The sequence below is a fragment of the Carlito syrichta genome, unplaced genomic scaffold, assembly GCF_000164805.1.
Source record: "Carlito syrichta isolate Samal-C Ts95f unplaced genomic scaffold, Tarsius_syrichta-2.0.1 Scaffold160356, whole genome shotgun sequence".
Lineage (NCBI taxonomy): Eukaryota > Metazoa > Chordata > Mammalia > Primates > Tarsiidae > Carlito > Carlito syrichta.
Window position 1 is genome coordinate 147,675 of NW_007104452.1, and position 16,605 is coordinate 164,279.

General features: G+C 35.5%; 1 protein-coding gene across 1 annotated transcript in view; it reads right to left on the reverse strand.

Annotated features, from left to right (window-relative positions):
* OXCT1 (3-oxoacid CoA-transferase 1) overlaps positions 1–16,605 on the reverse strand; it is a 159,271-nt gene that overhangs the window by 98,759 nt on the left and 43,907 nt on the right. Inside the window, exon 8 of the mRNA XM_008051085.2 lies at positions 15,326–15,386. Within this exon, the coding sequence (XP_008049276.1) occupies positions 15,326–15,386 (61 nt within the window). The remainder of the gene's footprint in view (positions 1–15,325; positions 15,387–16,605) is intronic.

The window sequence follows — 16,605 nt, forward strand, 5'->3', positions numbered from 1 at the left end:
CAAACCAAAAAAAAAAAAAAAAAAAAAGAAAGAAAGAGGGGTCCTATGGAGTCAGTGCTACAAACTAACAGCCAACAGCCATAAGGATTCCATAGCAATTACTATCTTTATCATTAAATGGAGCACTCACTGTTCCATATACAACTTCTAATTTCAAGTTAGCCCTATCTCATCAATTAGATTGTAAAATGATCCAAGACAATCATTGTGTCTTGTGTAGCAAATCTATAACATTTGTGGACCTAACATCCCTGCTTTTTACTATATTCCCAAGCAACTCTGACAGGGACAATCTGTGGTTTTGGTAAGCTAGGAACTTGATGCAGTGTGCAACTGAAATGAACTTCAATCCCACTGCCCATTTCCCAAATGTATTGTTTTATCTACACATAGACCCACATGCAATCACCTATTTAAAGAACAAAATATAACTGCTTGATGAAAATCAGTACACAGTACCAATAAAGTGGTTCTTAGATATTTGGAATAAGTATAATAAAATATCAAATTCAACAATGACTCAGATTCAGAGCAAAAACAAGCCTACCATATATTCTACATGGAAACAAAAACAGGCAATTTACTAATCTTTTTATTTTGAGTAAGGGTCTCACTCTGTCACCCAGGTAGGAGTGCAGTGACAGGCTCATGATCACCACAGTCTCAATCTACTGGGCTCAGAAGATCCTTCTATCTCAGCCTCCCAAGTAGCTGGAAACACAGGTGCACGCCACCATGCCCAGCTAAATTTTTAATTGATTATAGAGATGAAGTTTCACCAAGTTGCCCAGGCTGATGTTGAATTCCTGGGCTCATGCAATCCTCTCACCTCCACCTCCCAAACTGCCAGGATTACAGGGTGAGCCATGCTCCCAGTTCAATTTATTAAAATCTTTTAGGAAGTGTTTTTAACAAAAAGAGTGTTTAATTGCAAGAAGCAGATTGCTGGATTATTTGTAAGAGTATGCTTAGTTTTTTAAGAAAACACCAAACTGTCTTTCAAAGAACCTATACCATTTTGCATTCCTACTAGCAATGAAGAGAGTTCCTGTTGCTTCACAACCTCATCAGCAATTGGTACCATTGGTGTTCTAAAGATTAGCCATTCTAACAGGTGTATAGTGGTATCTTGTTATAATTTGCAACTCCCTCATGACATATGATGTTGAGCATCTTTCCATATGCTTGTTTTCCATTTGTATATTTTCTCTGGTGAAGTACCTGTTCAGATATTTTGCCCATTTTATGACTGGATTACTTATTTTCTTACTGTTGAGTTTAATAGTTTTTGTATATTTCAGATACCAGTTATATGTTTCACTAACAATTTTCTCCCAGTCTCTGGCTTCTCAATTCATTCTCTGTACTGGGTCTTTCACAGAGCAGAAGTTTTGAACGTTAATGAAGTCCAAATTATCAACTATTTTATTTCATGGATCATGCTTTTGGTGTTATATCTAAAAAGGCAATGCCAAACACTAGGTCACCTAGATTTTCTCCTCTATTATTTCCTAAGAGTTTTATGTTTTATACCTTACACTTAGGTCTATGCTCCGTTTTGAGTTAATTTTTTTGTTACTTCAATGGAAAAAAATTAAATTAGGAACTGAGAACTAAAAAGGTAAAAAAAAAAAAACTCTGAGGTGACACAGATTTAGTAACTGCAGGAAAAACAAACAGAAATGATTGAAACTAATGCTTGAAGAGCTAGGACCCATAATCCTATTGGAGATGACAGGGGGCTACAAGTGATGGTATTTTGCATGTGCATAGTGAAGTTAGTTCTCTATATGGGAGAAAAAATATATATAAACAAGAACCAACTGCCACAGCACACAAATTAAGAATAGTGTCTTAGTGAGAACTGACATCTTTACCACTGTGTAATATCCCCTCTTTATCCCTAATAATTTTCCTTGCTCTGTCTGAAATTAACTAACTATTCCAGCTTTCTTTTACCTGGTGTTAAAATAATATATCTTTCTACATTCTTTTACTTTTAATCTACCTGTGTCTCCAGTTTCTGAATATACAACAGATAGCTGGGTCTTGTTTTTTATTACTTTGAGTCTGTCTTTTAATAGGTACACTTAGGCCAGTAATATTAGGAAAAATATTTATTTGGCTGGATTAATATCTACCATACTTGTCACTATCTTCTCTGCATTGTTCTTGTTCTTTGATTCGCTTTTTTGCCTTCCACTTTTTTCTGCCTCCTCTAGTTTTTATATGATTTTTCTCCTATCTTAACATACCAATTATGCATTTCTTACCTTTTTTAACTTGGGTTTGCAATACACAGTTATAACTAATCCAAGTTCTCTTTCAGATAACACTATATCACTTCATGGGTGGTACAAATACCTTATAATTTAGAATTCCCACTTCTCCTTCTTGTCCCTTAGAACACTGCTATTCTTCATCTCATTTGAGGTCAGGCCTTGTCAAGAAAAAGAGAATGCTCTGGGCATATTTCAAAGCAGGCATTTTTCCCCCTTTCCATGACAGAAGCACAGAAAAAACTTTTCTCTGATACTCTCTGTGAAAGTCTGATAGGGATCCTAGAAGCAAAACCCCCCAAAGTATGGGGGCCCCCTCTTAAGACTGGACTACTCTGGAGTTTTTAACTCTCAAACTTGCCCACATAAGCTCCCACCAATTAATCAATTACAGTTTGGGTTTTCCTACCCCAGTACTGGTTCTCATGGAGATTTCTGCTGCTAAACTTCTGCTTCTGTTAAATTGTGATTCTCCATATTAGCCTGTCTGTCTCTCCAATTTGAGGGACAGTGATTTGCCCTATGGTCTCAGTTCTCTGATGAATTTTCAAAGAGTTGTTTATTTTCTATTTGTTCAGCCTTATAGTTACCGTGAGGATGGAAGTGATAACTTCCAAACTTCTGCACGTTGGACCAGAAATTGAAAGTGTCTACTTTTTAAATAATAATAATCATTACTAGTAGTAATTATACTAGTAGTCATTATATAGAATCCTAAATTTTTTCCACCAATAGAATCCGAGAAAATGAAAAAAAAAAAGAATTTTAAAATTTATATCTTGAATTCAAATTATTGCATAATGCTATGTAACTCATTTCAATTTGGAGAGACATCCAAGTGTGAAGGCTCCCATTTTATAGCTTTTAGAAGATTATTCTATTTTATAAGTTTTTAAAGTTAACATTACTGAATTATTTTTAATTTTGTGTTTATGAAAGTATTACTTTTATAATAACATTCAATTAGTCAAGTAAAAGTCTATGACCTTGCCAGTAAAGGGGTAGTAAATATTATTTATAATAATATTCAATTAGTCAAGTAAAAGTCTATGACCTTGCCAGTAAAGGGGTAGTAAATTAAATAAAAATGTTAACACTGCAAAGTATAAAGTAAATTGTACCTTTAAATATATCAAGCATTCTTTGCTTTTGCTTCAAAACATAAGTTTTGGAGGCAAAAATAAATGTTTAGATCTTAACTCTGCCCCTTATTATTTTTGTTAACTCAAAGCCTTTCCTTATCTTCATTTTTTCCTCTATAAAATAAGGATAATAAAACTTTTTGTCCCTGTGTTATTAAAATGAATGGCTTAAAGTGCTTTGCAAGTAAGTGCATGGTATAAATAGGACTTGTTGCTGTTATTGTTATTTTCATTATTATTAGGCTACAACTTCTTCAACTGATATCACCACTATAGAAAACATCAGTAATAGAGTTTACCACATTCTGTAGGGCATACCTTAGTTGTATTGAGTCCACTTGGACAATTTTACTGCCCCTCATATTTTCTGGGAAATCATTTCATAAATAAAATTTTCCATTCTATTTTTCTATCTCCTTATAAGATCTAGTTCCCATTAATTCACATATAAAATGCTACTTTGTATGTTAAGCAACTGAACCAAAAAGAGGAAAAAATAAATGAAAACATTTTGGGTACAAACATATTTGGATGCCAAACTACTGAAAAAAATCTATAAATAATACAGCAGCTAAAATTCTTTTTATAGCAGAAGCTGAGCTACGGAACTGCCTTTAAAATTCTACTTAATAATTCCTTTATTCTAAAGGTCTAATTCCACTTCTGAAAAACTGATTCTCAAAATGAATGAGCTTTGTAAATTCCTCAGACTGAGAGAAATTTAAATTACACCAAAACTTTCAAATTCAACAGCCTTAATCTTGTAGCTTTTTATAGTCAACCTGTATTCATCTGAGTTTGGTAATGATGAATTTTTCTTCCCTGAGTTTTGTCTATGCCAGCAAAGCTTTCCAAGGTTTAAAATAAAATTCTAAACTGAACAGAACTTTTTCATAATACAAGGCAAAACTTGTATCCTTTTCTGCAATTATTAAGGAAACTAAAACACATTTTTTAAATGAATGACCCAGATCCTTTTCACAAAAACCACAGAAAAGGCAATAGGGCTATTCACATTCCTCACTTGGAATTTGGAATTAGAATTCTCTTCAAAGAACCTGAATGTGCACTTAGTTACTCAGTGGCATAAACACTGTGTATTATCAGTAAATTTCAAAAGCTGAATCAGAGAAAAGGTGACCTATGCCCTTGGACATGAGTGGTCTTGGTTTCTACATGGAATGTACCACAGAGTAGAAAACCATTACATTTTAACAGTTAAGACATTCTTGGTTTTTTGTCTTTTATTATTTCTCCAAAAATACCCAATTGTTTGAAACTATTTTATTCAGAAAACAATAGATATTTTTGCATAGCTCTATGAAAATTTAATAAAGCAAGACCTTCATAAGGAAGCAGAGAAAACATGCCTGCTTTCTTACATATATTTATATGTAACACTCTGCTCCATCCTAAATATGGAAAACATCTATTTTTGGATCTTTAATCCCTCTGATGTGTACAGGCAGTGGTTTGCCCACAGTTGAACACAATGAATGCCTGAGGACTTCTTGACTCCCAAAAGAATAACAGATGCTGCCTTCATACTAATGTAGTAAAATAGCTCTTGCTTCTTCTCTCTCCATGAGATCTCTTTACACACACCCACCCTTCTTCCACTTTCTGCCTTGAGTGGAAGCAACATGAGGCCCTCACCAGATGCAGCTGCCCAATCTTAGACTTTCAAGCCACCAGAATCTTAAGCCAATGAAACCTCTTTATTTTCATTTCTGTAAATGGCAACATGGTTTTTCAGTATGAACAAGTTCTATTAGGGAAAAAATCTTAATTTTTATTCCAAACCAGGATATTAAAGTATAAAAAGGAGATAAACTAGATCATGGACTAATGCCCCATCAAAAATACAAAGGCAGAGAAAGGTCATCAATTTTTGAGTGAGTGTAACTGCAGCTGACAGATAAGAAACTTCTTTTCTTCAAGGTGTCCATAATAATACTCTTAAAAGTCATCATAGTTTTTGCTTGATGTAAGGTATCAACATATTTAGGTTATCTTGATAGAATTCAGTAAATCAGCTAATTTACTGAAAATTAGAGCTGATAATATTTTTAAAACACAATTTAGGTTAGTTCTTTGATAATGCACTAAGATTTTAGAAATCAGGGGCAATATGGGATTTTCGTTTTGTTAGATCTCAAGAACACTGGAAGACAAGGAAAGATATGAAGAGTGTGCCTTGCCAACTGTCCTTCATAGTATAGTTCAATAATCATCATTACTGAGTCGGTGGGAACAACAGCAGTCATCTGAGGTTTATTAACCAAAGCAGCAGGAGAGATCAAGGTGAGAATGTAGCACTTTGAAGCTTAGAAAACACATTCAAATACTTTATTCCACTGATGCTCAAAAATAGATTCATGAAATAGTCAGATAGGAGATGCTATAAAGAAGCTGGGGTTCTAAAGTCAAGTTATTTGTCCAAGGTCACAAAGCTAGTGAGAAGCAAAGATGTGATTCTGAATCTCAGATTCTATATATACACATAGACACACAGCAAATATAATGAGAATCCACAGTACTTAATCCCAGAACTTCCTTCCCCCTAAGAGATCTTTTCCATTTTATAACCCTAACTCATCAAATATATATATGGATTATTCCCAATAGTATAACTCCCTCATAGACCTCTCCTCTGAGCTCTACACATACATGTCCATCTGCACCTGCAACAGCACTACTTGAATGCCTAAAAAGCCAGTTAATCCTGGAGCCCTGATTCCATTCACCTACCACCCACAATTCTTTTCTTTCCAGTTTTCCCCATCTCAGTAAGTGATACACCATTCCTCAAGCCAGGTGTAGGAGTCATTTTAATTTCTACCTTTCCTCTATTCCAGCACTCCATATCCAAGGCATAAGCACATTGGATATATTCCTCTTCTAAAATACTTTCTCTCTCATTTCCATACCCCTCCCCATTACCACTCAAGTCCAAGCCACCAGCCGTCTCTACAACGGATCATGACCACTATCTCCTCACTGGTCCCCTCACCCCTTCATGTTTCTGTAAAATCCATCCTATACACATCACACAAGCTAAAATCATGACCCTTTTAACTATACCTAAAATAAAACCTAAGCTCCTATGAAGGCTCATGTACATACCTACCTACGCTTTTAGAGTTTCATCATTCTTATTGATAAGTATCCCAGAAATATAGCCTCAATAATGTGTGGCAACTAGTAAGTTTCAGATGGAGAAGAGAAAGTCAAGACTTAAACGAAGTCTTCCAAGTGTCCTTTTCATGAAGACATGCCGCATCCTAGTGAAGTATGCTAAGAAATGTATCCATGTCTCCGTTTTCTCACTTGCAATACTGCAATAAAACTGCTTCTCCTCCAGCCTCATCTGGTGTTGAGAGGATTAAATGAGATACTGCACCTGACAGTGCTTTGAAAAGCATAAAGCGTTATGTGAACATAAAGTCATATCAAATGCGTGTTACTGTGGAAACGGCATTGAAGCATGGCGTTCTCTGGGCCTTTACTTAAGAGAAAGGGAAGTTAAGTGAATCTAGCTAATGGACTTTGGTCATTCATCACTAGAAGACACTTTGGCTGGTTCCATCCTTTTCCACTGCTTAAGGGACTGGTGGGAAACAGGAACGCACATGGCGAACTTGGCTCACTGCCTGATCTGAGGTTTCACCTTATCAACAAATAAGAAATAGCCAGATGTGTTTCTGACCCAAAAGAACACAAAAAGCTAAAAGCCACGGTTTAGAAAACTGAGAAAAATCAGCCTTACCGTCCTCATAGTCTTTCTACTCTTTCCTCCTTCCTTCCTGTTTCTAAGATGCAGAGTACAGATGCAAAACCAGGCTATCGGGCCCTCCCAGACCACAGGGACACAGGATGACTCCAACCCTGGATTGTTTCCATAGCTTCTAAAAAGTCTGCTAGCCAGCAGGAGCTGCAGCCGCATGCCGGACACCGGTCAAGGTGGAGCAGTTCCCACTCCACCAGCCCAAGGTCCTGACTTTCACCTGGCTGCGTGTTTATATATGCAAGAAATTGGCCCTCAAATTGAGATAAGTCAATCGGGCAGGATGTGGCTAAAAAAATGAGTTCGCTGATATATAATTATAACACATTCAGGCCAGATTTATTGACAGGAGCACTGAGTTTTGTTTTGTTTTGTTTTCATTGTAGCAACTAGAGCTGGATAAACAAATGGCTTATATCAAATCTCCCTCTATGATTGCCCCAAAAGCAGGACTACCAAATTGTATAGTCATTTCACTATGTCTGTGCAAATTTATATTATTCTATTTAATTTTTTACTGATTTTCTTCAAACCAGTTATTGTCTTATTTCATTTCCACTTAAGTAAATTGACCCTTTAAGAAAAAATATTCAAATTACAGATAGGGAAATTATGTTGTAAATCAAGGATCTGCCCTTTTAAAAGGGCCAGGTAATATTTTAGGCTTTGTGGGCTATATACTGTGATACACTTTTTTTAAAAGTAACCCTTTCAAAATATAAAAACATTCTTGCTCTCAGGCAGTACAAAAACAGGCCACAAGATGTATTTTGTCAACACTTGTTGTAAGCAATAGTAATTAACTAATTGCATAGAGAAAAAATATAGTTATATACACAAGAATCATACTTTCATTTAAAACAAATCATACTAGTTCAACAGGCTTCCTCCTAATCTCCTAAAGTAGATACTAAAGTTAGAAAATTCCATACTAGAGAAGGGTGAAAATATGTCCTATTTTTCATGAGACAAAAAATTCCACCCAGATATTTTTCTCTCCTACCTAGGTGGTCAAGGAAAAAAAATGTTCAACAAGAAGTAATGAAGTATCACTTACAAAGTACATATTTATGGCATTTAAAAACCTAGATTTATATAGTACAGGTTGATGAAACACAAATTTGTGACGCTTCAAAATTATATATAGACACAAAGTCAAAAAGCCAAACATAGCTAGAATAAAATTCACCAATCCATCAAGAAAGTGGAATATATAATTAAAATGACTTTTTCTTTTAGGATCTCTGCACTAACAATAAAAAAGCACCAGAATTTTGTGAGGATAATGGCATACAAATGACTTGCTGTAATTGGTATTTCTACCCCATAATGCAATGAAGTCCATTGTACCTGAGATAATAGAACTCTCACGCGTAGCTGCAGCATTGTTACCAAGCAACAGGATATAAAATGTCAAGATTAGCACTTTGTTTAATATATTTTTATCATCAATAAACCGTATTTCTATTCTGCTATTCTTCTACGTGTAAATGGTCATTAAGCTTAGAATTGTATTTAGTAATCTACAAGAGCATACAAAAAAATATAGTAAGTTAGTCCTGGGAATTCACCAAGTTCATATATTTTTTTAATTGACTGCTTTCTTAGTAGAAAAAAACAGATATAACAGTAGTTCTATTACTGAGGTTATTTTGCCTAACTACTCAACTAAAATATGTCTTCATTAAATACATCTTCATTAGCATCAAATATTTTCAAACTAATCTAGCATTTCAGGAGCATTCAAGAAAATAAATGAATTATCTTTAAATATTTTAATACTTAGAAACAAGTAGAATCATTCAGACCACTTAGTGCAGTTATGTTAAGGCATTATCATCTTTTCTCTTAAAGCATTTTATACCTGGATAAATTTGTGACACAGAAATTATAGATATCTGTTTCAGAGTAGTTTAGTATCAATCAATTAAAAAAAAAAAAAACCCAAGTCCAAATGCATAAACAAAATAGTATAACTAAAAAATATAAGAAAAAAATGTAAATTGAAGATATTCTATAAGTCAACAGGTCTAAAAATCAACCTGTGAGAATAATATCCATCACTGACCACACCTGTCTCAAAAGTTAACACTTAGAAAGCTGACAGTATTCTGCCTGAGGACCAGGAGTTCTCAAGGCTCTTGAAGGGCGGTGGGAGGAGCATTTTCTTTTTTTTGGTATTGTATCAAACAATTATCTCTCTTCCCATTTATTTTAAAGAACTTGTGTCACGTGTTCAACTCAACTGACCCATGTGGGTAGATTCAAGAGGATTCAGATAAACTGTTTTTTGCTGGTCTTATTCTGCCAGTTAACTGAAGTAGAGAGCACTTTACCAGGTAAAAACTAAAGTGAAATGAAGGGCATTTAACATATTATGCGTTACACAACGAATGTCAAATCTGACATTTCAGGCAATTTCTCATGAATATCATGTCTCCACATGTCAATCAGAAATGTTTAGATGTGAATGAACTCTAACAAGGCACGGGTAGTAGTTGCCTATTTATGGATGTGTGTGCTTAAAGCTGGATCCATCTAATGAAGTTTTTAAACATGGTTAGACTTATTTTTCTTATGTAGATAGAAGCTTCAATGCTTTCCTCTACCAATTTTTTTCTTTTTACTCTCTCTTGACAAACTGATGAGTTTTGGTGCTTTTGAAACTGTATATCATAAGGCATTAGCAATTAAAAGATTAAGAATAAAATAAACTTAAGAGGAAAGGAATTATGTTTATCCCTTAGGCATTTTCATTTTCTCTATAGCAGGCAGGAAGCAAGATAGTCAAAGTCTCTAAAGCACTGATAGATTAATTGGCCTGCATAATGGAGATTAAATGTTCATTGGATCCATTGAAGTCAGTAAAGTCGCCTAGTAAAATGCACTATGTTCTCACCTTCTATTGTAAAGTAAAATAATAAGTTTGATCATTTCTGCTAAGATAATTCACGAGAAATTATCAAAGCTAAGTTCTCCAAACAGGACCAGAGAGTCACAAATACAAAGGGGCTCCAGTCTCAAAATCATATTTTCCATTCACATCGGAGTTTTAATGCCAGATTTAGTCCCTTATCTCTTAGGAATTATTATAAAATGCACTAAAAATAGAAATATTTCACATAGCCTCAGAAGAAGATATTCCATTTTTCAAAAAAGCTACTGTCCTCTAAGACTCCACAGTCTACAGCCCTGCACTGAAGAAAATAGACTATGCTATCCCTGCTTCCCAACCCCACCACATGCACCCTTGCCTCAATTCCCTGCATATGCTACTCCATCCACCACTCAAAGAGCCACCCTCAGTGAGTTGCAAATCTAGCTCCTTCACTTGCTTGAGGTCTTTACTCTGAAGTCATCTCAAAATATGCCCTTTTACTACCCAACCTATCTAAAAATTCAATTTATTTCCCTGACATTTCATTTCCCTGCTTATGCTTTGTTTTTTCCTCTTTAACATTTATCAACATCTAATATACTATATATTTTCTCACTTATTTTATCTATTGTCAAGCTAGACTATGAGATTGTAGGCTCCATGAGTACAGAGATTTTTCTCCATTTTGCTGCTAGATCTCCAGAATCTACAAAAATGCCTGGCGCACTAGGATTTCTGAGTATCTGTGAATTTTCCTTAAAATGTCATTGCAATATAATATCTTGTTTCAAAGTAATATGGGAAGAGGTAGGAGGCAAGAAATTGGGATGTGGATAGGGCAGGAGCGACTGTGGGTTAATAACTCACTGGAGCTGGGCATTGGGCTCAGAAAGGATCCTTGCACTCTTTTGGTTACTGTTGTGTATGTTCACTATGCTCAATAATAAACATTAGAAAACAAAAATTTATAATATCAGTTATACTACAGTCTTCACCTTTCCTTACCTACCAACCAGAAACAACACACAACTGCCTGGCCAGATGGCAGATGTATCCCTGATTGTTTTCTCCAGTTAATCTCCTAAAAAGAGATGCTGTGTGCCAGGCATCAATACAGCACACAGAAGTCACAGTTCCCAAAGCCTGACTCTTATAAATATAACAAGAAGTCTTAGGATATCACTTTGGAAAATAATTTTCCATATGTCCATACCTTATGACCAAGAATTTACTTTTTAAAGCAAGAGACTAAAAAACACGATATTCCTGATAATGGATATCTCTAAGGGAAAGGCAGGGAGAAATAAATGAGCATGAGTAACTCTCTAATTCTTATATTAGGTGGGTTCACAGGTGTTTGATTTGTTATTATGTTTCATAAACCACACGGGCTACATGTAAATAATACTAGCATGCATCAACTATATCATATAAACAATCCTTTGATAGACAAATATATAAATATACCATAAATACAACAAAAATAATTTTTTAAGACATGATAATAAAAATACCTATTTTAACTGAAAGCTGAAATTAGCTAAAATAGTTGAAGAGGCCTTGTGTAAACTTCTGCTGTCTTATAACATCAGCCATGGCACAAGCCTGAAAGCACAAAGAAAACCAACCACCTAGGTTATTTTGGTCATAGGCAGCCCTCAGCAGCTACAGCGGATGAGTCAGATGACCTTTTCTGACAGTACATGCATGCCAGGCTGCCTGCAGAAGACAAAGCATCAACAGTCTCCTGAGTGAAGCACTCTCATCCCTCCCCCTAGGTTTTCTATTTATAAGCTCCTTAAAAAAAAATGCAGAAAAAACAGGACACTTCCCAGAGAAACCCAGGATGGTAGGATTTGTACACAGGAGCCTGAGAGAGGGGCTCACAGAGAATTGAGAGCCTAACAAGATAACAAGAAAGAGCCAAATGAGTGTCCCTCAGAAGACTCAACAGTTCTTTCTGCTCCTTGTCACACATATAAGTAACGTAACACCCAAGAGTCATTCCCTGGCTGGATTTTCACCCAAACTTGTGAATTTTATCAGGGAAGGTGGAGGCTGTGGTAAGTTGGGATCATGCCTCTGTACTTCAGCCTGGGCTACAGAGTGACTCCAACTCAAAAATATGTATGTGTAGCCACTGTTAAAAACTCCCACTGCTTAAGATATGATAGTACTAGAATAAACATTCATTCATCATATTTAGGGAAATTTGTGAACAGTTGTAAGGATCAAAGAGGCTTTTCAATAGAATGAACAAGAAAAAGACTTCAAGAGTCCAAGAGAAGAACAGAATGAATCCACAGGACTATGCATCATAGAATGATGTATTTCTCAAAGCCTTCTCTAATGGCACTAGAAAAAAAGAGACAACACGTAGAATAATTGGCAAGGAAGGTAAGATAAAGCAATAAAAACTCATCTGCTTGATTCTAACATCATTGAAATGGACTACCTCTGGAAATTCAATCTCTCTCTAGAGTTAGAAACAGCACTCATTTACAGGTGATATGGAAACATTTCAGAAAGTAATGGAAAAGAGCAGATACCCTGGAATCAGTTTTTCTGTGGTTTTATCCTCATTCTACCTAGTTTTGTGACACTAGGTATATGCCTTAATCTCTCTGTGCCTTCAAGTCATCTGTAAAATAAAGATAACTATGATTCCTACCTCATAGGACTATTGTGAAACTTAAAAAAAAAATGCACATAAAGAATAAAGCAGTGAATGACACATAATACTTGATTAATGGTAATGGAAACTATTAAATATGAGCAGTGGCTCATACCTGTAATCCTAGCACTTTGGGAAGTTGAGTGGGAGGATCACTTAAGCCCTGGCATTCAGCCTGGACAACATAGTGAAACTTCTTCTCTACAAAACAGTCAAAAATTAGTCTACATGGTGGCACATGCCTGTAGTCTCAGCTCCTCAGGAGGCTCAGGCAAAAGGACTTTCTGAACCAAGAAGGTGGAGGCTGTGGTGAGTTGGGATCACGCCTCTGTATTTCAGCCTGGGCTACAGAGTGACTCCAACTCAAAAAAAAAAAAAAGAAAAGAAAAGAAAAGAAAAAATAGCAACTATCATTATTGTTACCATTTTAGCACAGAAGAATAAGCAGATAATTGGCCATCTCTGAAGATTCCTATTAAATGCTTCAGAAACCAGCTCATAATCATTCATTCCACTAGGACCACCATAAAAATAAAGCAAGACAGGGCTAGAAGAGAAGAATCGCAGAACCCTGGAAGTCAATGCAGGTTATAGAGTGCCCAAAACATAGCACAGAACAAGGGAGTCTGAAGGTTCAGGGTATACATCAGACTCAATAATACAAAAGTCACAAAGTAAAAATGAAATGTTCATATCAGAAGACGTCCAAATCTAGAGACCCTCCCCAATTCAAAATTATTTTCCACTTTTGAGAGCATTGTTCTTAGAATTCATGTATGGATATGAGGACCTCTTCTACTATGAGCAGTAAGTAAGGGGGTAGGCTTACATAATTCTATTGTCCAAATAGCTGTTTTGTTTATGTTCCTAAACTAGAATGGCACAGAGATTTCTTCTTGATCCTTCTAATCCCTGTTCAATAAGACTTCCTACAATGATGATATTTGTCTATGTTGACCAACACAGCAGCCATTAGCCACATGTAGCTAGTGAGTGCTTGAAATGGAACTGATACGACTTAGGAATCTCCATTTTGTCTAATTTAAATTTTAGAAGTCACAGGTGGCTAGTGTCTACCATATTGAACAGTGCAGTCAATTGAGAGTGGCTATCTGCAGCACTGTATTGAAATGTATGTCTAGGCCTACCAGGAAAGAGTTCTGTGATAGATCAGTGACGTCTGTTCCAGGACATAGAAAGGCAATCTTTATTATATTTGCAGGCGCAGGTAAAGGATTTCCTCTCCTCATACAAAAAGAGAGCCTCTCTTTTCTAATACCAACAATGATTATTGGAAACTACAGTTATTTTTTGCTCTTGTTGTAAGAAATGATATTGGCTGAAAAAAAAAAACCAGATTATAACAGAAAAAGTATTTTAAAGAACTTTACCCAGAATAATATATATTGCTCCTCTGTACTCAGGGAAGATATATTGGTTTCTGGCAGGTTTACAGTACATAAAGTCAACACTGTGTTAAACTATCGATTATTTTAAGCTATTCTATAGGCCTTTCTTCAGTAACGCTACAGATGTGTGCGATGGACATGTCAAGATGATTAGATAAATAAAAATAAAAACAGATCACACATAGAGAGAGTAACAGCTTTATCCATTTTAAATACATAAAATATAGTGTCTAAAGCCATTGCAAAAGAAACCACCATGCCTGGGTTGAAAGTACCATATCCCCCAGCACTTTAAAAATAATACACTTTGCTTTCCATGAGAGGAACAAAACTCTAACATTTGATTGTTTCAAAAGTACACTGGACTGCCTCTATACAGACATAATCTTGGCCTTGCATGGATGAATCAAAAGATGCCACATCAACACCATCATCATGACAAAAATCAGAAACATGCATTATTATTTCCAGATCCCAATGAGAGTCTTATAACATCTTCTCAAGGGAAGGCTACCATAAACTCCCATGAAAATTTGGTTCCAAGATTCTCCTCAAAGCCTCAAATTGAGAATCATTTGAGATTCAAATATGTATAAGTAAATTGGCAGGGTCTTGGTATAACCACCTATTTCCACCCCAGAGTCATAACCCTGGGAAGCTTCTAGAATTATTCAAGCCTCTTCCAAACACTGAGATGCCCAAAGCAGAGTCAGTTAGTGCTGAATTCAACTGCTCTCAATGGAACCACACCAAAGCAATAATTTTTTTTTTTTTTTTACCTTCCTCTCTTAAAGAATTCACAATATCTACCACAGTAAGAGAATAGACTTCTCCTGATGTAATATATTATTTTCTGGGTATTCTATATATATATAAATAGACTCATCTTGAGGATTTCACTCAAGGAGGGCCAAAGGGGCTTTTACAAAAAGGTCTCATAGCTTGATTCCCAAAGAGCAGTCTAGTGAGACTGGCCTTATGGAAAACTTTTAGCTATCATATTTAAACAGAATCAGTCCAATTCCAAAATTAAAAAAGCTATCTTTGTTTATCTTCCATAAAACAATGGAACTTTTGCACTTTTTTTCTCAAACAAATACATAATATCAACTTTAAAAACTAACACCAGGAATTCAGAAATAGCCTCTTTTCTTACCTCTACCACTGTGGTTTCTGCAGCTTTGCACATGGGCAAGTTAAAATTCCTTGCACTTTTCCTACATTAGGGTGGGGGAGACAAGGAAACAGAGAAAGAAGACATAAAATAAGAAACAACTCTTTCAGCTTTAAAATGTTATAGTTTAAAGAAATTTCTATGAGCTAAGAGTCTTTTCAAAAAGAGTGTATTATATTTTCCATTAATGAAGTTTTTTTAAACTACCATATAAAGTTTAAACAATGGTAGCCACTTCCTTCATTTGATATAGTTTTTTTAATAGGGTTGAGGGAAAGAGAAACTACTTTTCATGTTCAACATATAGATAGAGACACATAAAAAATAATATGGCTATTAATAAATCTACCCTAGAGTGAATTTCTCCTCATCTTTTAATGAGTATGCTACTTTGTTCTGATAGTTAAATATTTCATTCAACAACTTTCTCTCCTTGAAATGTTAAGAAAGCAAGAGTAACAAGTGCTTCATGTGAGAAGGTATAGCAATTACATTCTATATTAAATAGAAGTCTATTGCTGAAGTTAAATGAAACATTCAATAGTCATTTGTGAGTCACCTATAAAGAGCATTCTGGAGAACCATTTCTAATGAAATTTTAGAAAGTACAAGATCCAGAGGTGTAAAAATTTCAAGAAGGTGCCAATTTTTTGGTTTTGCACTCTGGAGTTCAATTAATATAGTTTCCCTGACCAGGCGTGGTGGCTCATGCCTGTAATTCCAGCACTTTGGAAGGCCAAGGCAGGAGGATTGCTTGAGCCCAGGAGTTTGAGACCAGCCTGGGCAATATAGTAAGAATGCCTCTCTACAAATATCAAAAAGTTAACAGGTTTGGTGGTGTGTATCTGTAACCCCAGCTATTCAGGAGGCTGAGGCAGAAGGATTGCCTGAGCCTAGAGGGCAGAAGCTACAGTGAGCCGTGATCTTCCCACTGCACTCCAGCCTGAGTAAAAGAATGAGACCCTGACATGTACACACACACAAAATACATTTCTCCTAACCATAAAAATTAAGATGTATTTTTGTCTCTGGGAGTATATGTTCATAGAATTTCTTTGGTAGAAGGAAATAAGTCAGAGCTACAAGGGGGGGACCCAAAAAAACAGGATTTATTTATAAGAAATTATGTATTTATTCTTACATGTTTAATGTGCAGTCATCTTCAAACTACTCTCCATTTGATGCAATACACCTAATGAGATGCTTGATGCTTTTTCCACCGCTCACAACAGTTTTGAACTCGCCAATTTTGATGACTTTTA